The sequence below is a fragment of the Fopius arisanus genome, unplaced genomic scaffold (genome assembly GCF_000806365.1).
Source record: "Fopius arisanus strain USDA-PBARC FA_bdor unplaced genomic scaffold, ASM80636v1 scaffold00027, whole genome shotgun sequence".
In the NCBI taxonomy this organism is placed as follows: Eukaryota; Metazoa; Arthropoda; class Insecta; order Hymenoptera; family Braconidae; genus Fopius; species Fopius arisanus.
This window is the reverse complement of record NW_011887766.1, coordinates 669,368-685,724: the sequence shown is the minus strand read 5'-3', so window position 1 is coordinate 685,724 and position 16,357 is coordinate 669,368. Positions and strand designations below refer to the sequence as shown.

General features: G+C 39.5%; 1 protein-coding gene across 2 annotated transcripts in view; it reads left to right on the top strand.

Annotated features, from left to right (window-relative positions):
• Positions 1 to 16,165, top strand: part of LOC105265081 (pleckstrin homology-like domain family B member 1) — a 28,651-nt gene extending 12,486 nt beyond the window's left edge. The window contains exons 2-12 of one of the 2 annotated variants that reach the window (XM_011302378.1): positions 1,402 to 1,533; positions 4,281 to 4,454; positions 5,045 to 6,257; positions 7,019 to 7,832; positions 8,376 to 8,749; positions 8,836 to 8,986; positions 9,061 to 9,452; positions 11,717 to 11,846; positions 14,456 to 14,620; positions 14,728 to 14,985; positions 15,245 to 16,165. In XM_011302378.1, coding sequence (XP_011300680.1) covers positions 1,404 to 1,533; positions 4,281 to 4,454; positions 5,045 to 6,257; positions 7,019 to 7,832; positions 8,376 to 8,749; positions 8,836 to 8,986; positions 9,061 to 9,452; positions 11,717 to 11,846; positions 14,456 to 14,620; positions 14,728 to 14,985; positions 15,245 to 15,433 — 3,990 coding nt within the window. In that variant the 5' untranslated portion in view covers positions 1,402 to 1,403 and the 3' untranslated portion in view covers positions 15,434 to 16,165. Of the gene's footprint in view, positions 1 to 1,401; positions 1,534 to 4,280; positions 4,455 to 5,044; positions 6,258 to 7,018; positions 7,833 to 8,375; positions 8,750 to 8,835; positions 8,987 to 9,060; positions 9,453 to 11,716; positions 11,847 to 14,452; positions 14,621 to 14,727; positions 14,986 to 15,244 lie in introns of both variants that reach the window. The other variant, XM_011302377.1, reaches the window with a different exon arrangement.
• The last annotated feature ends 192 nt before the right edge of the window (positions 16,166 to 16,357 follow it).

Below are 16,357 nucleotides of genomic sequence, written 5' to 3'. Positions count from 1 at the left end.
CGTATTCAATGAATTTATGCAGGAGTCACTTACTAATATTCTCGGAAGCGTATTGGACCCTTCTGACAAAAACAAGGGACAAAGGAGTCATTCTGGTGGTTTATCGCACCGTTGCACTCACGCCTACGTGTGAAGATGCGGTTGGTGAGGAGAATGGTGGAGAAAAAAAAAAATATATAAAAATTTTGAGAGGTTGAGAAAAAATGAGTAACGAGAAAAAAAAAGGGAGTATGAAAGGGGCCTCTCAAGTTCACGGATGGACGGGCGAGGCCGTAGCGTCGAGGTATCCATTCTTTTATTTCTCGTCTCACGTTCTTGCACGGTGGCACCATACATATAACGTTACATGATCCTCTCTTATGTGGCACATCGATGCTGTCACAGAATTCTCCATTCCCCTCACTCTCTCCCATTGGCCAGTTTTAATTCCAATTCAATGGGATTTATGTCGCGCCAAAAACGTGCGACAAAGTTAAACTATTGGCCAATGCCTATTTGCCGTTTTTTTTTTATCCATCGCTCCCTTTCATAAGTATAATTTATCTCTCCTCCGTGTCATTAAATTTCAATGAAACTTCCCACAACTGAATTGACAAACGAAGGTATATAAATATTTATTTGATCACGATTTCATGGAATATATCATACACTTGGAGATTAGTTTATCTTTTCTCCCGGATATCCCCTGAATTCGATTGTAAACACTGACTTCAGTGTATCCGATTTCACCCTCTCATCCCATCTTTTTGAAGCATTTAGTTACATCTCGTGGATTGGCAGGCAGATGAAAAATAAACGGACTTTCTCGAACAAATTTCACAGGCACTTTACCAGGGTTGTTCATCCCACACTGGTGAGATCGTCTTAACGAGTTGAAACAAAGTTTAATTAAGCACAGTGTGTTGGAGTTCGTATGCTAGGTTGAACTTTGACTATCGCGTGCTGTACGTACACATGTCGGAATAGGAGTGAAAACAATGATACGCCTTGTTGTCTACTCATCATTCATTTAACCCTTTTTAGTGGTGAGAATAATATGGTGGTGCTATTGGTGCGGAATAGCGTTTGTAGAAGCATTGCCAATTCCCAATTAGGGAACAATTGATTTAGATTGTGGATATCGTGGGTTAATTGCCCAAGGGTAATGAATATGAATTATTATAATTTATGCTGGCGAATTTCCCTCAATGCGTTATCATTAATGTATCAAAAAATCGATAGCTTCAATTTTTTTCGTTCTTACAATTTTATCTCCTCGTATTGGAAACCCATATCTGTAAATCGATATCAGTGTTTAGTTTACATCGACAATGTCCGGTGCTCGAGTTACGCCTGTTGAGTAGACCCAACAAGAAAAATTGAATAGCCATTTTTTAATTAATATAGTGTTTTTTTTTTCAGGAATGGCCAGTGCAGGTCTGGAGGTGAAGGAAACAGGCCGCGCCCTGAGGTTCCAAACCGAGTCGCCACATCTTGTTTCTATGGGCAGTGGTCGTCTCTCAACAGCTGTAACCCTTCATCCATTGCCAGAAGGTACTCAGAACACGTACTTCAATCCGATGGGAAAAAACTTTATAATTGATAAGCTCGTATCTCGGATAACACTGAGTCATACCATAGGTGTTGAAATATTACTTCTGAGAATATCATTTTTCCCCCCAGTGATTTTCCCCCATTGACGGTAGTTAACTAGTCCCTAGAAATCATTAATTTTTACTGCATGGGGAATAAAATTCCGTGAATGTCCATTGGAAATACTTACGAAATTTGGAAAATTTTTGGAGCTTACAGTTCAAATTTTAATTTTTTGCACATTGTAATAAAGTTTTCACCTCCGTAAAAAAAACGGCTAGAAACTGTTATAAATTATAGGTGACCTAATATGACCAACAATTTTATTATACGACGCGATCTTTTATTTATTCGTTAACAATCAAACTTTAGTTAAGGTTTTGATATAATTTTAGCTAAGTTGTTAATTTCCCACGCTGTTTGCTCTGGAGTTCGTTAAAGTGTGTTCCTGGCCACCAGTTCGTCCAGGGTGTGAGGTCTGCCCGAGAGACTTGGTCCCTTGCCTATGGAGTTGGTCCACATGTTGGGCTGTTTAAGTAATAAACCGCCTAAGTGTTTTCGTTATTCCCAGTGCCCTATTACAACGGGTCGCTCGTTGGACAAAATACAACCACAAATAACCTGAATTTTTAACCACGAATTTTCCAACGAAATTCCAGATTTTCAATAAGAAAAATGATAAATAAAAATGGAAAAAGTGAAATGTGCAAAAGTGGACAATTCCTTTAGCCTCGTCGACTCGTTCCCTCAGTGGGGGTACAGAAGAGAAAATATATAATACCGATAGTATCAGTCAACCCTTTAGCTTTTCGTGCAGTAAAGCACATGGTACTTGGCGCTGTAGAATATTGTCCAGGTTGCCGTATGATTTTACAACGTAAAAGTTGGCGTGCGAGCGAGGTATTCCGAACGAGGAAGCCGCACGTGCGGCCAAAGTGAATACACACGCAATTACACTCAAAGTAAAGAATATAATACACATACAAAAGTCACTGAGAGGCGTAACTCCAGGGACAGAGGACAGTAACCCAGAGGGCACCCAACATATTTAAATATAGAGTTTGTTACCTCGGTGCACAATATAAATTATTGCATGAGTCAATTCAACTCGAGTTTTAAAACAGCCACTCTCTCCAGAGTGATGTATTTTCAGTCTATGTCCGATGTCGCTCTACGCCCCGTTAACTCTCCACATCTCCACCCATTCTCCACCGTTCCCCTTTTCCATTTCATCCAGTGCTTATTCCTGATTAAAATAAAGCACTCATAATTCTCTCGCATTATGGGCAACTTTCAGCGAGTGAAGATGGCCGGAAGCAGTAAGAGACGAGTCGAGCGATCTGGAATCGCGAGCACGCCTCATTGTTCAACTTCCTCCAATGCCATAAGCCGGAAGTCACAATTATTACGTTAATAATGCACCCGGTGCACTACAGCACTACCTACATGCACTCTCAAGGCGTTGTACCATGCAGACATCGCGTTATTGTTGATATGCAGTTAAGATTGCAACGTAACAATTCGTTAATTGATTCTCTTGGGGATCACTTTATCCCATCTCCTGCAGGGGAAGAGAACATGAATTTCACTTCACTATTTTTCCAGCTGCAGCTGTGATACTAATGTTTCCATTTCGGTTCAAGTATTTTTCTTGGAGTTATACTGATAGCCATCCATGTCGGAAATTAAAATTTCATGGACAGTTTAGTAGCTATTTCCAGAGGAGACGGAAATTCCGAGGGAATTTTAAGGGTTTTTCTGCAGAAAGGCGATCATTTCCCGGCGTATTTCAATTTAATAACGAAACATGAATATTTATTCACTGAATTATGCTGAGGCTTCAGTTGAAATTCAAAAATATATGGAAATAAAAAATTATCACTACATTTTAATACACGAAAAATAAGAAATAGTACTTTTTTTGATGATTTAACATGTAAATTAACATGTATGTATTAACATGATGTTTTTATGTATATCCCGAGTTATTTCACTCGGCGTGTATATAAATTTCAAGAGGAACAATCCGAAATATTTTCCCGAAACTTTAATTTGTGAAGAATTTCGAAAATGTTTAGCGGAAGTGGAATCCCAAATTTTTCACCAGTTTCATTGAAAATTCTTGGTGCATCATCGAATAGACTTTCAGTGGCACCCTGGTATATTTCCAACTTCACCAATTCACACTCAACACTCCAACCAACATTTCCAAAAAGACCGAAAATCCTGGGGTTCCCACTCGCGCCAAATACTAAATATAAATGCACCTCCGGTTCTTTGTAGAAAGCCACCGTCGGAAATGCACTCAGTTGCAGTCCCCATCACTGACGCAATCCCCATGTACCTCTGACTGTCTCGAAATCCCTCGGAATGAATTCTCGATTCGAGTGAATCTTTCAATAATAATTCCTCATTTTCCGGTTATCAACGACATCGGGCGAAAATGTCGAGACATTTCATTCAAAACCTTGGTCTTTTCTCCTTTAAAAATTCCATGATTAAAAATATTTCCCCTCACATTGAGAAGTAAAGGCCAATTTGATAAACGGAATAAGAGGTAGAATTAAATTTTCCGTCTATGGGGAGAAAGTACTCGAGGATTTTAGGACCGAGGATCGTCGACCGGTTGAACAAGTTGAATTATTTTATTTCCATTCGTCTAGGTGATCTCTACATGATTGTGTTGTAATAAATTTAATTGTTCACAGGTCGCGTAATATTGGGATCGGATAGAAATGCTGATATACCAGTGTCAGGTACGGGTGTTGAGGCAGTGCATTGTGCTATCGAGAATAATAACGGAGTGGTCATTCTTCACCCCATAAATGGAAATACAACCATCGACGGCAGCGTTACAAACTCATCCGTGAGACTGGCACAAGGTGGGTCAATCAAAAGTTAGGGGTACATCGAAATTCTAAATCACTCGGGTTTTGCGCTGTCGACAGGAAGGTCTCATAAAATCTCCAATAACGTTGGCCCTTTCATTCGATAGTCACGACGCGAGTCAATGATTTTCGTCGTATAAACCAAAGTTCTCAATTGGATTTATTGCGGGCTCTCATCAATTTTATACGTATCTCTCTGGAATTTTCTCAGTAAGTGACAATTCACCGCGGAGCCATTTTTACTGTACACCGCTGTCGTCCTGGAAGAATTATTACCGTCATAATGTTTGCAATTTTCAATTCAAAAGCTATCGTTTCTCGTATGCTCTGAATTGTAATATTATCCCACTATTCTTCGCGCTATTCCCTCCAATTCCATTAAAATCAATCGACCGCGACATAACGATTGAAGTTGAATATCACGAAGACTCATAAACTTCTAGTCTTCTTGTAATTGATGAAGTTCACTCGATTTCACGGGAAAAAAAACAATGCTTCACGCAGGCATTGAAGTTAACCGAATTATTTGAGAATAATTGCCGGGGCTTGACTTCTGCGTAAAACTAATTATCATTAATTTCCAGGTTGCATGATATCAATCGGCCGCTCCAACTACATGCGTTTCAATCACCCAGCAGAAGCAAAACACCTGAAAGCAGTTCTGCCAAACTCAAGAATATCAATGGCGCCAATAAGTTTCTCGCTGCTTCCTGAGAACACTGACCTCGAGCGAAAGCCCCCAGTAGTTCCCAGGAAATCGCCCCGAAATTCTTGTTCAGACGAAGAGGTGGGCTTCCTAGGTAAACTAACGAAATTCGAAATGCTGGCACGTCAAAGTCGTAACTGCGTATCTCCAAAAGTCTTCCCAGCCGGTTCGCTCACCACAAACGTACCAGCCGACCAGATTCTCGGTCATTCAAGGTCCTCCAGTCTGATATCACTGAGCAAAAGTCACAACTCACCACTGCAGAACCTCACGAATTTCGATAGAAGCAGATCCAACACACCGAATCACATTGGTAGTCCCGGTGGTCATTTGGGTCCCGGGGATAAGCCCAAAAATAGGATTGAAAGTAGAACACCAAGTCGATCGAATACACCTAACAACAGCTATCACACATCAACGCCAAATCACAATCAGATTCAAGTCTACAGCTCGACGGAGGCATACCTGAAGACTTCCACACCTAATTACATCGAAAACGATGAAAATTACGAATCACTGGCTAAATTTCATGGTAACAGTGTTGATCTCATGTCGAGGAGTCTAACTTGCCCGAGGTCCAGTGATTACGATAAGTTTGGACGTGAGTTTGATATGAGCCAGAGTCTCATTGTAGCCAAAACTACTACAACCGAGTATCTTCAAGTTGAGCAGTATGGATCCAATCCAAACTTGTGCAGACCCAGTGTACATTGTACTAATGGATCTTTCAATAGTCCACACGGTTGTGGACCCAATTTTCCCACAAATTTCAATGCCAAGAGAATTCAACCACCGAGCCCTGCCTTTAATCGCAATCCCAGGTACTGTGACCAGAAGAGACTCCACGGAAGGGTTAAGAGCCCTACACCCAGTGTTGGCAGTGGGTGTTCACTCGAGGAACTCAGAGAGAGGCAGATTGATGCCGAGAATAAAAGAAAGGAGGCTGAGTGCAGGAGGAAATTGGCGCAGGAGGAGAGAGTCAAAGAGCAGGAAATTGAGAAACAGGAAAAAATGCGATTAGAGGAGATTTTAGCAATGTGTGCTGAGTACGAGAGGCAGAGTGCTGGGGAGAAACCTAGACAGCCAAATAGGTAATTTATGAAAAATTAAATTACAGTAGACTCCCGTTATAGTCGCGTCCATGAGGCTGTAGGGGAAGCAAATATTTCACAACAAATTCAAAGACGAGAGAAATTCATTTTTCGGCTTTATTTTGCCCGGAATTCGATTTCTCACCGGACGACACAATTTATTGTTTACCTCTTGTAGCCTGGAAGTAGTAGAGTGGAAACCGAAAGATATGCGAAAAAAGAAATTGAGTAGAAGTGCGACTATAACGGGATTTTACTGTATTCTCAGGGAGAGAATCTCAAACAAAAGAAATTTATAAATTCATTAATTGATTAATGCATCCGTCAATTTATTAACTAACGAGTTTCAATATAAAACGTAATAGAACGTACATATTTTACTCTTAAATTTACAAAATTATTACATAAGCAATGATTAATGGCTTTCCTTCATTTTAAATGAGCTGAATTGGAAGTAATGAGAAAAAAATTCAGCTGTTTTTATCAATATCGGCATGAAACACGGAATTAACTCGATAAGGTCAACTCACAACCTTAAAGAACTGATTACAAAGAACATACTTGACATCACATTATCAAATCCTAACAGTTATGTGAAACCTCCAGAGCTATCTTCTCCAATAAATGATATATTATAATAAATGATAATATATTACATCTTCATTCGGTTGTTAGGCTGATTAAACTGAGAAGTAATGTCTCAGCATGATAAAACATTATACCAAAAGTATTTGCAATTAAATTCCCTCAATGTTTTCCAGGATTAAAACCAATGGATCACTGCCACGTGACAAGAGACCAGGCTACAATTCTCCGTACAGCCCGAAAAGTCCGTCAAGCCACCAGCCCCAATTTTCCTTTGAATCGCCAAAACACTCGCCCCCAAATCGCCTTTTCCATCAAAACGGAAGTATTCCAAATAACATACGTGCCTTACCCGACCCGCCATCATCGCCCAATAACAATCGATGGTCGATTAGTCCCACAAACAGTCATCACGGCTTCTCCACCTCGATATCCCAAGCTCGAGGCCTCAACCACGAGAACGTCAAGATGCAAAATGGAGAGACTGACAAACAAACCGAATTGCCGAATCAATCGACCTTCAGTACTATACAACTGAATGGTACGAGAATAGCGAGTAATTCAGTGCCTAATTACGAGAATATATCAGTTAATGGTAGTAATAGCATTTACGAAAATGTTGTATCACCCCAAAACAACAATCACAACAACACACTGAAGAGAAATGGTCATTTAACGAGTTCCTGTGAAGTTATCGAGAATAAACTAGCAATATCGAATGATGACTTGCTCGAGGCTATCGAGCAGTTATCAATCCTATCGAAATCCAAAGACAACTGTGTCACACCAAAAAAAAATAATACTGAAAGAGATAATGCTAAATCGAATGAGGCAAAGGCTGATAAAGAACGTAGAGAGCTCGAGGAGGAGGACAAGAAGAAATACATTGAGTTCTTGCAAAATGAGAAAGTTCACATTCTTGGGAATATGGAAATGCTGAAACGCAGTATCGCTGACATTGAGATTCAGGAGGAAGAAATAAGCAGAGAGGTAACCAGAAAAAATATCACGGTTCTTTCTTGAACAACGAATAGTCCGGTACTCTTGTGTGTTGACGGTTTGACATCTATTTTTGGAGCTAACGCTAATGTAAAAATACTATTTCACTCTTTCGTCTTGGATAATTCATACACGAGTCATTACGTCATGCTGCCTTATCTGCGGTTTTCGATGTGCCTGACTATTTGAATGAACATTCATCATTTACTCCTCTATTCCTTGTTCAACAGTTGACCCTGTGACACTCGTTATGAGTTGTTCTGTTGGCACTTAACAATTTAATTAATTTTTCTATGATTCATTTGCATTTTTCAATGGTTCTTTTCTTTTTGCGGGAGTGAGAATTAAGTGGGTAAAGTTTTTTTTTTAAATAGTTTTCACTGCTTGACAGGAGAAAATGTTTTTGTTGGCAGACACTCTGTACAAGAAATTAACTTGTGAGGTGTTGTATAATTCTACATTTTAAATAAATTCAGTGTTTTTGGAGATGAGGAGGTGGGGAATTAAGAGCATATTTTTGTGAAAATTTTACAGCTTGAATTGGAGAAAGCACTGCTGTCAGCCGAGTACGAGTCCGAATCCTTGAAACTCACTACTGATGAGGCCGAGAAAATCAGTTTGCAGATGAGAATTAATGACCTTGAACGAGAAATGGCAGATGATACTGCAAGCCAGGCTAATCTCCAGGCCGAAGCCAAAAGACGAGTGGATCGATCCCAGGAATTGTGCGACAGACTGGAAGAAGATCTCAAGTATTGTGAGGATGATAGTAAACAGCACGAGATTGCGGAAAAATTGAATGCACAGCAGGAAATCCTTGAGACTGAGCGAAAAACCTTCGAGGATCTCGAGTTTCATCATTTAGAGGAAGAAGCCAGTAAATTGGCAACGAGAGAGGAATTGCAGAGGTAAGAATTTCTGGTTCAATGGATCGTTATCAAAATGCTCGGGTTCATTGCCCAACCACCAGGTTGACTTACAAAATTGATTTCAGATATTTGAGTGAACTTTCCAACAAGATTGAAGCAAGGAGATCACAACTGAATCATCTTGAGTCTCAGAGGAGTGTTGCAAAAGCCACAGCTACTAAGGAATCTAGAACCCTTGAGAGGCAGAAGCTCGGGCATATGCGAAGACTGGAGGAAGTAATAATAAGACAAAAACCTCTTTCTGTTATTTATCTCAAGAATTTATCATTCATGGCGGGATTATTCCACAGGGTCGTAACAGAATACGTGCCATTGATGACGAATTGGAGAAATTGACGAGAAATACAGCTGATAATCCCGAGGACAAGCGCTCCCCAAGTCGAGAGGATTTCGATAGAATTTCCAGGGTCACGACCGACTCACCAATTGTTAATAATCAAGGCAGCTTGGGGAGGAAGACTATTGAGTCATTGAAGGAGATAGAGAGGAATCGCCAGCTGCATCTGGCCAAACAGGGGAGTCAGGTGATATCGGAGGAAAGACGCAGGGTTGAGGAATTGAAGAGAAGGGTGCAGGACGAAGTCAGGTCTCAGTGGGAAGAGAGAAAACTCAACTGTGCGTCTTTCAACAGCGTGGAGTCTGGTGAGGAGTCTTCGAGTTACTCCACTGGACCAACCGAAAGGTAAATAATTTGCTCATCAATGACATTTTTTTAAGCCAGAATATTTTGACCCATCAAGGAAAACATTTCCACAGAATTGATCTTGAATGAGTAGCAAAGGCGAAAGTAACGAATCAATTCAGCTATTGTAGGAGAATCCCATATTATATTCGCTCTCGTTACAGTCACACCATTCCCCAATTTCCTTTTTCGTCTATTTTTCAATCCATTGTTTTGTCAAGGGAGGAAGTGACTTCCGGACAAAATAAAACCGAAAGTACCTCAGTTTTTGAAAAATATCTCTTAATTTAATAGACCCATGCAAATTTAGGTTGATATCTTTTTTGCAACTATCGGTCCGCTTTATAAAAGAGCTCTTAACGATTCAAATTTAGCAATCTTACTTAGATTTAAAGATATACCAGAAAAGTCGACTAAGAAACTTAATGGTTTGCCCATTTTTTGTGAAAGCCTACGATTTTCTATTCTCCTCGGTCGACCTCTACCCAAATGCATATAAAGCAGGAGATTACCAACTTGGAGCATCATCATTATGCGAATTCCTCCGGTATTAGCATGCATTTAGACGCCCCAGAGTTCGATCACTCACGCCAACCCGACAAATAAAGGGGAAAAAAAAGTCCAGTTATCTGGTACAACAACGATATTTCCTTCGACTGTGTACACAGAGTGTGCTAGCCAGGCGTTGAAAAATCTATATAATCTAAACACTGATAAAAAGCCAGTCGTGTTCTCAAATTCCACATGTACAAGTAGTCTCAAATACCCGTATTATTCATCCAACATATGAGAACACGTCTCATATTTAACATAAGTAGGATGAAAAAAAATATATATCTACCTCTAAACGGCGAGATAGTTCAGTGAAATTCAGCGATCAGAGTAAGTTGGAGTGAAATATCGTGGCAGTTTCATCTCAGCAGTTTTGCTATGTGAAATTGGGCCTCACCTCGTCGTCATTGAGACAGCCATCGAGATTGGCTGAATTTTTTAAATACCCCGGAGGCTCAGCACGAAACTCCAATGCTGTGAAAACTTTCGTTGATACTTTATCCTTTTTTTTTTCTCTCGTATTAAACACTTGCGAAAGTGTGAGTCGTCTGATGGTATCGCGGATCATGTAGGTGGGGCGTGTTATCTTAGCGATACGGATATCGTTGAGTTGAGATCGGTAACGTCAATGATCCTAGTGGAGAGAGGCGGAACCGCTTCGTGACGATGATCGTGTGAAAATTGACATTTCAAAGTGGCGAAACAATTGGCAATATTTCTCTGGTTATTGGGAATTTTGGGTTTCGATGAGGATGAGATTTTGGTGGTAACTGGTGTGTGTAGGAGTGGTGTCCGAAGATGAACACCCGGGAAATGGGTGCGGCAATGATGGACGAGGCACGTGCGAGAGGATGCAACTTGATAACGATCATTACTAGTAACAAATTTTACGTTGTTACCAAGGATTGGCTCGCTGAAAATTGCTACAGACCCAGCGAGCGATGTGCACGTTACTGGTGTAATCGTTACTTGTGAGTTATCGGTGGGGAACGTTCGAAGAATGTGCAGAAGAATGAGAAAAGGCTTTTATGGGGATAGGTCATTCAATCCTAACAAAACTACACCGACAATAATTCGGTAGCCAAGTGGTGATTATCGATTGATATAATAGACTGCTCATTTCAATAGAAAATGTCAAAGACAATGACTTTGTCATAATGTTAATAAAATATAGAAAACTCCCTTAATTTTTGGATCTTACATCAATAGCTTTCGAGGTAAATCGCTGATTAAGAACAATTTTTCATTCGATTTGTCTCGGTTTTCCACTTTCCTCCTGAATTAATCTTAATTCTCAGATTGAGGCCGGGTGAATTTAATCTTGAACTAAGCGGGATAAGCTCTTGAGTCCCATTGTATGGAGAGAAGTATTTTTAATTGAAATTCCATTGACTTTTTCCGTTTCTTTTTCGTATTCAAAAGGAATTATCATAGCAAACATTAAAATGCATATTATATTGAACACATGGCGAGACCTTGAGCAAATAGGCTTCATGTTTCATGTGTGGAATCTCTGATTGTCATTATCGATTCTGATCTACTGTTTTTTCATTATTAATAGATGATGAATTTCAATCATTCTGGAATTTCATAGGTGATAATAATGTGGCCTTTTGTGCTTAGAGTGAATTTCTCAGCATTGAATGATGTGTGTTGAAATTTTATGATGCGTTGGTCAATAGCGTTGACTTTTGTGTGTTTTGTTATTTCAGTGGTAGCGGCAGTAGCGATGGGGCTGACACGGCCGCCAGTGAAAAAATGTCACCCAGTAAATTGTCCGAATTCACATCACCAAGTCCTGGACCTTCGACCAACTCCTATTCGCTTCTGCAGAGTGAAAATGTAAGTATCCGTGGACTTGAGTTATTTTCGAACGTCGATGGTTGCACACCTGTTTCAATGATAGGTTTCAACAGTATCTATATAAATTTTATCACGATTCGACAATGTGCACGACATGTGTGATCTATTAAGTTGGTTCAGTCGCTTCAGGCTTATTTACCTTCGTGACATTAATGGAGCTTCATGTCAACTCGTTTCTGCGAAACTGAAGAATTTTATAAGTCGTGAATAAACGAATGATGTTCACCGCTTGGAGATGAAAGCCGAAGGTTAAAGTGTCAGCGTGAAAATGCCTCTTTAATATCCATTGGATCATTACAAATCTTCACCACTCAACGCTTCGTTTACATCGAATATCAGTTTTGGCGTCTGCACTTGTGGCTTTATATTTTCCGCAGACGTCGAATTTCGCAAGGATTCTATCCGACATTCTGGGGCACTTTTTGCGTATTCAATACCACATGTGTTCCAAATTCACAGTCAATGGTATTTTCAAAGATGATTATTCACAGGGATAAATCTGTTACAAGGGCCCACCACTATCATCCATTCGGGGTTGCGAGTATTCCCATTTTTTTCACTTACCATGGCCGTCGAGAAATGCGCGATGACTACACATTTTTTATTGAAGAGTGTTATTTCATTTTGTAATGAGCACAGACTCAGCTTAAACGATCAATTTATTCCTCATTATTCCAGAGTTTATGAAATTACGCAAATCTTTAAAAAAATTTCTGCAACTATTCTGTAAAGTTTACCTCAACTAGATTTCATTGTCGAATAACCGAATAGATGAGTAACTTTTGTTGAATGTTTTTCTCGTGCAAGCGGGTATTTTGAAAAAAAAAACCTCGTTAGGATTATTGATCGATCCTCAATAGCCGTTGCACCCCGCAGAGAGGGGTTACTAACAAAAGGGGGTACATGAAGAATAGCTAGAGCATCGATGCGTAGACGCAAACGAGCGGACGAGCCACTGGGGTAACTTGCGCGCTGGATTTCGCCTCTGCCTCTGGTACACAATTTTCGCTTTTATTTAAACAGAAAAAGAAGTGCAATTCGTGAAAAAAAAGTGCGCACAGTGAGATAATAAACATAGAGCCCACTCGTGCGTAGATATGAGAGTTTTGTGAATATCCATATGCAGAGAAAAACCCACGCATATTCATACCAACCGAGAAACCTCGTAATATCGAAAATATTCAAAATAGTTTAGTAGCATTCTGTTTGCAGACATTTGAATCTAAATTTTTCAACAACAAAAATTTAACGGCTGACTCATACGAATAACACAGCTCCCTGTCGTGGGTGTTTTTGGTATACCGTTATTTTAAAATAATTTTCGTCCCTGAATAACAAGTCGTGAATCCTGTGAATGAGACTCGTTGTGTCTTGTGGTAGATGAGGGTGGGAGGGCGGTTTTTCATTTCTTTTTCAAGCGGGCAAATACCCTCGGGTGGGGATGAATATGTGTACGTGTTGAAACGAGTGAATAATAACTGTACAAGCACTCCCGAAACTCTCAGTTGCTACTATACCTCTCGGTGTACAGCACGTTTGGATTTTTTTATTTATTCTTTCATCGGTTGATTTTATCCTCTGGAAAGTGAAGATTTCATTTATGTTAGAAAGCGTAATTACCGTCCCAATTACCGTCAAGTTCGGGATATTGCAATCATTTTGTGAATTATGAATTATTTTATCGTTTGCTGATTTTAGGACGTTGAAAATCAAACAATGATGAACAAATAAAGAAATAGAAAAGATATAAGTATCAGTAAATTACATTTGGATCAGTAATCTATTTCAATTGGATACACGAGACAAGTCAAATAAGTTTCATTACTCTGGTCTTCGTTAATCGATAGTATTTTTCCAATAACTGCTCCTAAAAATGTCACTCATGTGGATGAACTACATGAAAGCAACGTGCAAAAAGAAACACCTGAAAAAGCGACGTGTAAGTTATAGAACTTAATCAAGATACACAACTAATGAAAATTCACCAGCAATAGTTAACACCTGTGTAGCAATTTCTCTTGAACTTCCGGATTACCACCCAAATTCATCGTACCAAATAACATACTAGTGTTTATGGGTTTCGCTTGCCAAAAAACCAGTCGTGTCATAATACGCACGAGAGTTGTGAATTTTGATACAAGCCGGAGATTATAATAGGAAATATGAAAATATAAAGAACAATGTTGGTGGCATCCCAGAAATTCTGGTAAACGTATTTAGATGATGCCTATAAATATATCAAAAATGTACGACTGATTTCAATTGTATCCGACAACCACTGATAGTATGTTTGAGTTAAGGAAAAAAACAGAAAGAATCACGAGAGAGCAAAATTTTCGAAATATGCAAAACATAAACAAGAAAATTATTGTTCTCTGCTATTTCGCGAATTTGCTGAATGCACATTCATACGTTTACATCTCATACATAGGTATTATAAATACTTGTCCCCGAGAAAGTGATCATTCTGACCTCCTGATAATTTTGAATTTTCCTCGATATGAGGGACATGTGTCGAACATAAGGCACTTGTGCTGTGTGGCTCGTCCACTGGTGACCTTCCCTCATTTTTTCTTTTTATTCAGCAGATGCGAGATGATAGGAGAAGCTCAATGGAGGGTGAAAGACTCAGTGGGACTAGTGTTGGGCTAGCCGATGGCAGTGGAAGTCGCCCACTTTCACAAACCTCCTCTGAAATGGACAGTGTGCGCTCTCTGCAGACTGTTAAACATCGAGATAAGCCAAAGCTCCAGGTACATAAGTAACCAGATACATAATTTATTTCGCCCCATTTATTATGGCTCCACGGTGCACTGGAATTGGAGTGAGAGTTTTTATTTTTATCTTTCGAATATTTCAGCGTCCACTGACGAGATATCTCCCGATAAAATCAGAATCCCTGGATCTGAGACATCATATTGAAACTGCTGGGCATCAGCTCCCTCTCATCCATGATGTCACTGTCGACACGACAACGTGCGCCGGATATTTGTCGAAGATGAGCAAGAAGTTCCATCACTGGAACAAGCGCTGGTTTGTCTTCGACAGAAAACGCAAGACTCTATCATACTTCAGTGATAGCCACTCCAAGAAGGCTCGAGGGCTTATTTACTTCCAGGTGAGCATATATGAAGATATTCCTCGAAAATTTCACTACGCAATAAAGCGACTTGTTATTTTTTCCCTGTGCACTCAAAAATTGCGTAAAGTGAATGTCTTGAGAGCTGACGTTTCTTCAATACTCCACATATTTACACATCTGATTACATCTACATGGAATTAATGATTTACAAAGGCTGACGCATCTCCTGCCACTCCTTCCCGCGATAATAATGGAATTCCAAGGGAATTAACGAGCGTTCTTTTTAATTTTTCAGTCAATTGAGGAAGTTTATGTGGATCACATGAACACAGTGCGCTCTCCCCAGCCATCTCTAACGTTCATAATAAAGACGTCAACACGATTGTACCATCTCATGGCTCCAAGTCCAGAGGCAATGAGAGTTTGGGTGGACGTTGTCTTCACTGGTGCCGAGGGATACCACGAGTTCGATCATGGCGTTTGACAGGGACCAACGACTGCTCCATTCACAGCAGGATCTCTCTACAGGACCACTAAGGACTCACCTTTGTGCCTGAAGAATTTAATCTTCAAATTCTTCGATTGAATTTATTTGAAAAATGGAAATTCCTCCAAAGAGCAGTTGATCACCGCAACGCGTTTCTCCCACAAATTTTCGAGATGCGGACTGTCTTCGGTGTTTCACTTTGTTGACGTACAATATTTTACTCATTGACGATGAAATCTTTGCACGTATACTACACAAGCATATGGTGCCAATTTATTTGATAAGAAAATTGGAGAAAGCACGGAAAGTCTTGTTACGCGCGTATTATATTGACACTACTATTTTCTAATAGATAATTAAGCCTAGTATACGTTGAATCGTAGAGAATTTTAATCTAGTCTTCCAACAAGTAATTTTGATGCAGTTGGTATCGACGAGAAGACAACACTGTCCGATTTCTCGGAACTTTTATGGCGTATACTGAAACTGTATGGAAAACTGGAATGAACCAGAAGAGAATTTCATATTGGAATTTGTGATGATGAAGACGGATTTTGACAGAAATGAGGCTCGCATGATTATGAGAAAACGTTTAATTTTATACATATGATGCAATATGTATGCGCATTCTGTACTGTTCGATCGAGTTTTAATGAGATTGATTGATTAATTCGTACGTCGTTTGAGGACTTTAAGACCAATAAACGTTATTATCATTTCTACAGAAAATGTAGACATTTTTTATTCACCCTTCAACCAAATCATGAAACATAATGTTAATAATTATGGAATCGTCATAATTAAATGAAATGATTCATTTAATTAGGAAGTAGATGAATTAGATACATATATCGATTTCCTCTAGAATAAAATGTCTAATCAAAATGATAACTAATTACGTAAATGTGATATTGAATTGAT